The sequence below is a fragment of the Bactrocera neohumeralis genome, chromosome 6 (assembly GCF_024586455.1).
Source record: "Bactrocera neohumeralis isolate Rockhampton chromosome 6, APGP_CSIRO_Bneo_wtdbg2-racon-allhic-juicebox.fasta_v2, whole genome shotgun sequence".
NCBI classification, from domain to species: domain Eukaryota; kingdom Metazoa; phylum Arthropoda; class Insecta; order Diptera; family Tephritidae; genus Bactrocera; species Bactrocera neohumeralis.
Window position 1 is genome coordinate 35671286 of NC_065923.1, and position 10526 is coordinate 35681811.

The window sequence follows — 10526 nt, forward strand, 5'->3', positions numbered from 1 at the left end:
TCTTCTAGGCATAAAATGTTTAAAGTTATCCACCTTCTTTTTGCATACTACGACCATGTTATGGTAATGCAGATAAGCCGGGAAGGAAAAACGATTTTTTAGATTATTTATGTTCAATTTTATTTAATATAATTTTTTGTTTTGTTTTATGTCTGTAAAGTTTTTCTTCCTTTGAGAGAAAAAGTGTCACTAACGCTTAAACCTTCCAAGCTTTGGTACAAATATTGTTTTGTACAACTAAAAAATTAGTTTAATGAATTCGCTCGGAGATTTTACAGCAAAGCCATCAATCATCCATTCCGTCATATTAGTTTATCATTGTCCATTGCTTAAATTTAATTTCCCACCATTGCGCCGTGTAGTTTAATCACAGCTCGATAATCATTATATGAAAGCGACCCTTCCAAAGACTTTGTCTGTATGCGCTGCAACTTTTGCAACAATTCCGTATTTGATTCAGCCATGCGAATGCATTCACCTAAGTAACGCGATGATTCGCGAGACCAAAATACCGAAGGACCCTCTGAAGGAACTTTCCCATACCCACCAGCTGAAGCGTTACAATTGCCATGTAGTAAATCATTAAATGCAGGCGGCCGATTCTGTATAGCTTCTTTAATATTTGTAATCACTGTAGATTTTTGTTGGGGGTTTATGAATGGTGGTGGTGCAAAATTTTGCCCCTTAACTGGTGTATTTATATTCGATTTTGCTTTTGTATTGCCAACTTCTGGCGTAGTCTCAACTATTGTAGTGTTTTGTGGTCTATTTTTGCCCTTCGCTACGACTACAGGTGCATTGGTTATTGTAGCTTGTGCCACTGGTGGTTGCGTCAAGTCCTTTTGTTTCGTCGGCAATCTTGACTTTGCGGCGTATGGTGAATTAGATACGGTATTTTCAGTAGATTTCCTGCGAGTTAATGTTTGATTGCCCGGTTGTGCTGAGGGTCCTAACACTGGCGATTGTTCCAGTCGTGATTTTTGTTCAGGTGTTAGGCTAACATCTAGCATTTTTTGACCCAATAGCCGCGGATCTATATTTACATTAATTTTTTCATTATTCGGCATCTGGTTGTAGGTTTGAATGAGTTCCGGATAATTATCATGCCGATACGAAGTAAAGAGCACTTTGCAGTGTGAATCAATTTCTTCACGTAGCGATTGTGGTACCATATTTTCAGCTTGATAATCATTGATTAGCGATTTCAAATTAATTAAGAGTTTGTCTAAATGCTTGTCGCCGTCACCGAGGCCAGCTTGACCCAATAATATCATATTGAGCAAGCGACGATATTTTTCTGCCAATTTCATATTTGCTTTTGTATGCGTCTTCTCTAGATTCTTAATACGTTTTTGTAAATCATTTACATCACCTAAGTCGCTCTGCAACTGGGAGATATTTTCACGTAGAAAACGTATTAAGGCGTCTATACGTTTGGGCACTCTGATACCACTAAATTGTTTATTATTCATTTGGTCCATCAATTTCTGACATTGCTCGAGTAGGGCTTTGTGAAATGTGTCCTGATCAAAGGCAAGTCCAAATATGACCAAAACATGACCGACCGATGTCCAATCGAGCCTTGCTTTGATATTACACTCTTTGGATTTTTGGACCAAAAAGTCGTGACCGGTTGGCGATAACAAATAATTACTATGAAAAGGTGTGAGAAAAACTTTAGCTTCACACGGTGAATCATTCTCATTTTTGTTTTCATTTATATTCTCATCGTCAGTATCCGCAGCAACAAAACGGTGTGAAATGCCTGTATTTGTGTCATTAACCATGTTCACATCACTGTTATCTCCTAATGGTATAAAGTCTGGCAATGGTTCCATTTCACGAACGTGTCTTTGTTTGCCTTTAGCAGCAGCGGACGTCGATGGTTGCGCGTCCATTTCTTCCTCTTCTGTATGTGCTGTATTCTTTGTACTAACAGCCGGTGCTGGTATCTCGAAATGATCCGAGAAACTATAATTTGAGTCTGAATCCACAGTTAAGTTGTCTTTGCTTTGAGACCTTTGCGAGGCAGCAATAGTACCTGGTATTTCACTTGGTGTCTTAAACTCATTTACCACCATCGAAACTACTTCTGTCGTGTTCACACTACCGCTAACTTCCGGCACCTGCAGTATAGAAAATAAAATAATAAAAAAAAAAATTGGATTACATTACATGTTGTATCTAACCTGATTGGGAGCCTCTGCAGTTGCTATAGTCTGTCTAAGTGATTTATCTGTAGATGTGACGCCTTCTCTTGCTACTTTACCGTACGGGTTCGGTTCGTAATGACCAGAGAGATTCTTAGCTTTCTTGGACAGATTTCCCGTAACTGACGAACTATTACTCGGTCGTTTTCGTTTTAACATACCGCCCAAACCAACTGCTTTCAAGAAGCGTTCATAATAGCCGTTTCGTGCACCTTTTGCGGTCATACGAAAAACAACTGCATCTCCAGGTCTATACAAAAGATTGAGTGCAATTCCAGAGCATGGAGTTTTAAACAGCATGTCACTATATGATTTTTGATGTGATTTTACGTGGCTGACAATAATTGGATATTCCATAAAACGAACTGCACTGCGACATGTGTCGGAGAAATGTCCCCTACCTCCGCAGACGCAACACATTCTGCGCTTATTGTACTCAACTTGACTGTTCGGCTGATCATTGGGTTGGGTCTAACGAGAAATTATACTTTGTTACATTATTACAAAAAATTTCAATGTAATCAAGCTTACCGTGGAATGGTAACGACGCCATTTGTCAGGGCAGAGATTAATCGAATGACCACGAACTTTGCAAATGGGACAAATAAGCCGATTTTGGAATGTGCAAGCATTGCAGCTTTTCGTAAACACTTGAGTTTTATTTCCACACTATAAGCAAAATTGGTATATACTAATATATGAGCAGGAATATTTAAGAAAGAAATTTTAAAAATAAAAATTTACCCTTAAACAAAGCGTATTTGGACAACGTGGCTCTAAATGACCGCTTTCACCACACATGTAACATACTTGTGGTTTTTTCGGGCGTTTACATTTGGCGCGAGTATGTCCAAATTCACAACAGTTGAAACATTTTAAGTTACTATACGGGCGTGCCTTAGGGAAACGATCTTCAGAGTAAATTTTCCATAGTCTTCGGTCCCCTATAAATTAGCCAAACAAATGTAAAAAACGTTTAATTACAAGCATTTGATATTTGTTAAGTTCTACTTACTTTCCATTCCGTTTAGTGCTTCAACTAGTGTGAATTTTTCGCCTTGCCAAGAAAGATTATAAAATTTCATCATTTCTTCATTCCAGCCAACGCCACCCGGTTGCGAGTTATGCCCATTATAGACAATATGGTGAGTAGGTAAGATATTCTGGTCATCTGTTCGGCCTTTAGATACCGGCACTATGGGTGTAATAATTTCCAAGTCATTTTCAGAACTATCTTCCGAGTCCAAGTAATCCGTTTTCTTTGCAGATAGATTATCTATCGAGGCAAAAATCTTATCTAATCCAGCTATTGCTTCGTCAGGCACAGCCTCGATATTACTTTGCAATGGTGGAGGACTGGCGACTAATTGAACGGATTGCATGCTCGTTTGGTCAGGCTCAATTATTGTTGGTTTCGCTTCCTTGTTTTGATTTTGTTCTTCTCCCTTATTAAATTCATCTATTGATTCGTTTGCATCGATATTACCTTGCAGTGTGCGGGTACTGTCAACTAATTGCTCACTTGTTGGCAACTTTTTTTCTTTTTGAGTTTGATCTAGATTCGCCACGCCTTCAATTTGCACCTCACTTGCACTTTCATCTCCATAAATTATTGTTTCGCCAATTTTATTATTCGCTTTGCTTTCACTTTCTTGTACCAAACTATTCAATGTTGCTATGAATTCGTTGTCGGACATTTTACCACCCGTGTTGCCGAGAGCACCGACTGAAGCCCGACGAGTATTTCCCAAAAGTTTGCGTACTTTCTTATTGCAGCGCTCTACAGCGGAACCTCGCAAAATGAATGGTATAGGCGTCTTAGTCACACCGTCATCTAATTCATCATCCGTACTTTCGTCATTGTTATGTGCATCAGAACCTCGGTTACTGCTGGAAGTTCGTCGCTTACAAAAGCGTTTCGCTTTTTGACTAACTACTGTTTTTTGCACATCATCTGCCTCTGAGCTGCTATAAATTGGTTTCACAATTGTTCTAGCATGTCCTTTAGAATAAACACTATCTGTTATATCAGATTCGCTTTCATAAACATCCAATGCCCTAAAATCTGTTTGATCCACACGATAATTTTCCTCTTTCTTGGAACTGGAAGATTCAGTTTGTGCATTACCAACAGAGTTGGTTAGAGGTGCAGTAAATTCGCCGGTGCACATAACATCCTCCGAAGAATCATCATTGCGAACAGCGCCCCTACCTTCCGTCGAAGTGTTCCGATTCGGTTTGGGAGGTACTAGATTGCTTACATCAGCTGTCAGTAAAGCCAAATCTTGGTCATCCGCCATGCAATTGTCTTCTAGCAAACGAGAACGGTCGGTTTGACCAATAAAGTCATCTGATGATAACACAGAACATGGTGAAGTGCATCGACTAATGATTGGATCAGCAGTTTTTTCGGGTACGTCTGACGTTAAATTGTTACATTTATCATTTGGCTTAGTAAAATCGGGTTGTTTAGTTTTACTATCCATAACAACGTCAGAAGCATCCAAAGCATTTTCTTCTTCTAGTTGAATCCCAGTGCCTTCATTATCGCTGTCAGAAAGTGTGATAAGTGGTGGAGGCTTTGATGGTATTAAAAGTACATCATCGTCTGAGCTATCCGATCCACTATTTTCGTCAGAAGATGAATCTAATACAATTGTTTCCACACGCTGTTGTTGCTTTTTCTTTTTATTGCGAACATTTTTTGATTTTTGCTTTTTAGCTTGAACCAAAATGACCTTTTGCAATTTATTTTCTTGTTGCGTAAATGGACCACTTCGTGGCACTGCAGTTGAAACTTTTTTTTGTTTTTTCTTTTTTTGATTTGGCTTCGAGCTGAGAGCAACCGCTGCCGGATTAATTAGTATGTTACTATCTCGTGTGTAATTTCTTTCAGGTATTTTAATTTTTACTTGATTTTCATTGTTTTTGTCTGTAGTGCCTATTTTTTGTCCTGAGGAAAGGAGTTTATTAATGTCAGGCTGCTTCTCACTTAAATTGGTAGATTTTTCTGTAATATTGTGAAAGTTAATATTGTTTTGAATATATATATATATATATATATATATATATATATATTATATATATATATATTATTTCTTTGATGTACCTTTCTCAACTGTTTTTAGCTGATTTACACTTTTTGTAAATTTGTTGTTCACCCAGTAGCGTGTATCGGGCACTTGGCTGGATTTAGCAGGTCGGTAAATAATACTTCTTTCTGTAACGACGCGCTCCACGCTCTGTTTTTCTTGTACTTGCGGGTCTTGCTGGCATTCAGTTGTATTATTTACGTCTGCCTTTGTTGAATCAACGGCCTCATGGTGTATTTGACCGTATAGCCTAGCCTCAAGCTCATTGAAATCTTCACCATCTATTTCAACCTAATCAATACAATTTCATCTGTATAGTTGCACGTGCATTTTATATTAATGTAAAGCGTTTCCTTACCTCGTCCATTTTTTAGTAAAGTAAATTCCTAACATTTAAATATGTTAGTTCCGAGCTCTGATATTTATAATCTTCTTTCTGCAACCAATTTCTCCTATATTTCACGGACCGCTATGTTTTTTTTTACTATTCTTTACATTCACTCGTGTAGTGGCAAGTGCTTTCGGCCACCCTCAGGGTTGTATCTGAGAGCTGCTGCAGAGTTGCCACTTCAATGAATTTTATTATTATTACCGTACAAGGAATACATATTGTATCGAAAATGCCACATTTGAAAAGGATCTATAAAGGAGGTGTAACCCACAGGATGTCGTGTAGGGCTACTCTTATAGATATTTGTTTTCTTTTATATAAATTAGCCTATCAATTTGCCAACGCATCACAAAAGAGTTTAGGGTAGTTTAGTCAATTCCCATTACATTATTTAAGGGAAATCTTGTTGGTAAATTAGGTATGACTTGAGGGATAGTTGGCATACAGGGTGAGTACCAGGCAGCTTACTTATTGAATCTTAAGTTTGTTAGTTTACAATATAGAAGTTTTTCGATAACTTAAATGATATTTATTTAACACTTAATTAATAAACTTATTTAATAAATTGAAATCGTAACCATATTTTATATTTTTATTTGAGTTATTTTCAAATAATTCTACATATTTTTTTTTAATATTATAAAATCAATTGTTTAGCTTTTAGGGTTTTTTATCTTGTATTTTTGTTATACACCTTAAAGACTAATTTATGACTTCGTCGCCCAAAGAAATCATTAAAAAAAAAAAATGTAATCGTTACCAAAAGACGACCGGTTGACGCTATTTTGCCACTACCATTGCTGAATAAAGTCGATATATGACGATCATCACTATAAACATTTACAAGCCGGGCCACGTATTTGTCAGATCTCTAAACGAATATAATTCCACCTTTTTGATAATAAAAATATACAAACAGGTAAGGCATAAGACATTTTTTGTAATAAAAATGTAAGCTGTTAAATATTTGTAGAGACAACATGGAAAGTATGCAACGGTATGTTTCACCCGTAAATCCAGCTGTATTTCCACACCTAGCTACGGTATTGCTGACAATTGGTACTTTTTTCACCGCCTGGTTTTTCGTATTTGTGGTATCACGACCAAAGAATTCTAAGGAGCGTACTCTGTTTAAAGAGCTTTCAATTAGTCTCTGCGCTTCAATATTTCTAGGTTTCGGAGTAGTTTTTCTAATGCTGTCAGTGGGTATATACATATAAATTGTTTTGCGATTGGTAAATTGTATTTTTAAGACTACCGGAGTTTTTTAATAAAAACAAAAATATTGCTCTTTGTGTAACCAAAATTTTATATGAATTATACTTGCTATATTACAAAGTATTAGAAAGAATTATGCTTGCTATAATACAAAGTATTAGAAAGATGTGCTAAACAAAATTTTGGTTATAAATTATTGCATGTGGGAGAATCAGCATCAATGATTTCCAGCTATCAAAGTCTGTAATAAAGGATATACATATGTATACATCACTTGCCACATTAAATTTTAGATGTTTTTTGATTATTTGCAATTAATGAATTTATCGATTTATTTTATTTGAATACATAATAATAAAATAAATATATTTATTTTATTTTGTTGAGTAATTCCAACATTAGTGGAACAAAATTCAATTTCCATTATTTGATTTATTTCACTATGGCATTGTGTTATTTATCCCGCCAATCCAGCTTTTTGTCTACATTTCTGCATAATAGCTCGAAGCATAAATTGCTTACGAGATAATTGACGTACATGCTTTAAGAATGTTTCCAAGTCAATAACTCCACTTCGTAAGGCTTCACCCAAATAGTAAATTGCATCCTCAAGAGCCGCTTCTTCAGCATACGCATTAAGTAATCTGAAATGAGTATTTTATAGATAAACATGATTTTTTTATTGATAGGTATTGATATAAAAAACATACTGTCTATATAGCGGAGCTGTTGTTGTAACGGCTTCATCTGGGTCTATACCTTCAGACTTCTCCAATGCGTCTAAACTTTTTTCAAGTTCTTGTTCCTTGTCTCGCAAAATGTCTACATTTTTTTTAAGTTCCACCTTAAATAATCGTTTTTTTTTTTAATAAGAACAGCTAAATAAGTTCCTTACTTACTTCTTCTCTAATAAGACGTGCAATAACGTTGTCAATTTTTGAGCTGCCCTCTACCAATTCCTGCTTGGTACGATTGAGTGTTTCAATTTCAGCTTGATATTGATTAACTTTCTCTTGTAGGCGACGTCGTAGTTTGTCTTCCACTGCGCTAATAAGAGATGCCTTAATATGCTCCTCTGTTATGGTGCCCGTGGAACTTGGTGTTGAAGAATTCTATACAAAAAACTGATGTTAAGAGGAGTAGCACATTTGACAGTTTTAAAAAATAATATTACAAATCCAGAATTATAACCAGGAACTTGTGGATAATTCATATACGGTGGATAACCTCCTGTACTTGTACTAGGATTAGCCACAGAGGAATTACCTCCGGTAGGATACGGTGGAAATGGTCCAAAATTATTTGCTGTCGGATAAGGTGGGAATGCACCTCCGCCAGCTGTAGGGTAAGGTGGATATCCGACACCACCAGGCATAGGTAAACCTATAGTTTAAAATCTAGATTTGAATGTATTATATCAATTAACAATGCATACCTGTATACGGATTTGGTGGCTGTTCTTTAGGTTTGGAAAAAACTGGTGGGTGATCACCAAACGTCAGAATCATTACTTGTATCAGAGAGAGTAAATCCGATGTATGCTACATTTAAAATAAAAGTTATTTTAGGACATAGTTTTTTCATAAACTTTGTTTTAAATTATTGGAAACATTATCTTTTTCTTTATACAACACAATAGAATTTCATTGACGCACTCACCGGTTGCCAATCGTGCAGATATGGCAAATAAATCTTTCCATTATGGTCCACATACATTGATACCTTAATTTGCATTGTTGGGGTTGGTTTTACAAAGCACATTGGTGCATTTTGAGGATGTGTATCCATTAACCATATGCATATTGGAATGTAGTAAGTGTTATCTGTTGGTAAATATTATTATTGTTTACTTCTGATTGTGTAAAATTAAAAATAAAAAAAATTACTTTTATAAACAACCGGTATAGTTCCAGCCAAATTGAAAAGCTCCTTAGTACTTCCATCGTTGAAAACTAAAAAATTAAAATATATATGTGATACTTAAATCAAGTAATACTGCTAGACAACACCCTTTACAATTCCAACTTACCGAATTTTTGCAAATTATATGTCAAGGAGCGATACGTGGTAATTACGTCAATAACATCTTTTTTGGTCGCACTAACATTTTTATACTACGATATAAATAATATATTTAATATTAATTATGCATTGAAAAAAACTAAACTAAGGCACAAACCCTGGATAATAACTTTGAAATCTGCGCCTCCTCTGCAGCGGGCATCATGTTTTACTTGAATTAATTCTTTAAACTTTCTTAATGCTTTAATTTAAGTGTTAATGACTAATTTTAATTAAAATAAACACTTGATATAATCTTTTCTTAAAAATATTCTTTTGTTCGATTTTTGACGTTTATGACTGCATTCACAGATGATACATTCCTTACGTTAATATATTTTTCAAGTTGCCACACTTTGCTATTGAAGTTAAAATAATATTAGGTGGCGAGAGTAGCCATATAATCGGAAAAATAGGGTGATACATAATTTATGTTTTTTTTTTCAAAATCAAATGACTGAAAAAAATTTCCCTGATTGTTCAGTTTGTATGGTAGATAAGTATATGCCCAACCGATCCGATCAAAAAACATTTGTCTGGAGATTGCTTTGCGCTGGAAAATATTTCGTGCAAAATTTTGTTAAAAAACTTTGTCAAATAAAAAAACCTTCCATACAAGAACTTGACCTTGATTGCTCAGTTTGTATGACAGCTATATGCTATAGTGGCGGCTCCAGTAAATGAGCAGCCTTTCGGAGAGGAAAGGACGTGTGCAAGATTTGAGAACGATACCTCAAAAACTGAAGGGTTAGTTCGCGTATATACAGATAGATAGGCCGACAGGGCTAAATCAACTCAGTTCATGAGGTCTCCGTTGTTGTTGTTGTAGGGATACCTAATAATAATGTCGTCGACGTCATCCAACGGAAGTCCAAAGAAACGTGCTGTTTCGGCGGGGTCGGACCAACGGGAGTGGGATGTCAGATGAGTGGGGTTGATACGGTATGCAAAGAGGTGGCCAGTGTCATGCCGAGACTCATTGCACGGAGGACATATGTATATTGGATATGTTGGAGTCTATTCTGGATAAGTAGGAGTTTAACCCACTACAGTATCCAGAATGAAGCTCTTCGTGTTGATGGCTCCACTGTGAATGATGGTTGTTGGAAGTGAGTTGCGTGCGAAGTCTGGTCCGCGTATTGTCTGATGTCGTCGAAGTAGTTGAAGAATGACCTCTTGATGTTCCTGGGAGCCGGTTCCGCTCCAAGCAGGTTATTGCAAGGATGATTTCTGCTAAAGCATCCCAACAGGAACTGCTTGGAGAGGAGTTGTTCGATAGGAGATATCAAGAGGCATCCTGTCGTAGTCCGAAATGCAGTATGCTGACAAGTCTGGAGCTTCCTCGTCTGGGTGGTTTACGGATTATAATCAATAATGATTTTTGAAATAAGCTCAATTTCGAACTTCGATGGTAAATATTTCGATTTTGGGAGCTAACTGCGAAAAACTTTTTACTTATAACTCAAACCTTCGCAAAGCAAAAATGGTTTGGCCCAACACCAGAAAATATAGTCGTTTTTTATGTATAGGACGGAAATATAATAATAGAAAATA

The 10526-nt window shown here is 36.3% G+C and overlaps 3 protein-coding genes across 3 annotated transcripts; 1 reads left to right on the forward strand and 2 right to left on the reverse strand.

The window, feature by feature from the left end:
• Positions 1-94: 94 nt before the first annotated feature.
• LOC126762991 (uncharacterized) lies at positions 95-5795 on the reverse strand. The gene is made up of 7 exons (XM_050480127.1): positions 5661-5795; positions 5320-5593; positions 3226-5220; positions 2955-3154; positions 2742-2879; positions 2190-2681; positions 95-2126 (listed from the first exon to the last, which is right to left on the reverse strand). The coding sequence occupies exons 1-7, from the start codon at positions 5667-5669 to the stop codon at positions 336-338; spliced, it is 4899 nt and encodes a 1632-aa protein (XP_050336084.1). The 5' UTR covers positions 5670-5795; the 3' UTR covers positions 95-335.
• A 698-nt stretch (positions 5796-6493) lies between these two features.
• On the forward strand, positions 6494-6999 carry LOC126763024 (transmembrane protein 258). The gene is made up of 2 exons (XM_050480195.1): positions 6494-6612; positions 6667-6999. Exon 2 carries the CDS (start codon positions 6674-6676, stop codon positions 6911-6913), a length of 240 nt encoding a protein of 79 aa, XP_050336152.1. The 5' UTR covers positions 6494-6612; positions 6667-6673; the 3' UTR covers positions 6914-6999.
• Positions 7000-7334: 335 nt separating this feature from the next.
• On the reverse strand, positions 7335-9292 carry LOC126763014 (tumor susceptibility gene 101 protein). The gene is made up of 9 exons (XM_050480175.1): positions 9091-9292; positions 8941-9025; positions 8798-8863; positions 8571-8734; positions 8347-8452; positions 8086-8294; positions 7811-8023; positions 7622-7755; positions 7335-7555 (listed from the first exon to the last, which is right to left on the reverse strand). The coding sequence occupies exons 1-9, from the start codon at positions 9136-9138 to the stop codon at positions 7369-7371; spliced, it is 1212 nt and encodes a 403-aa protein (XP_050336132.1). The 5' UTR covers positions 9139-9292; the 3' UTR covers positions 7335-7368.
• Positions 9293-10526: the final 1234 nt, after the last annotated feature.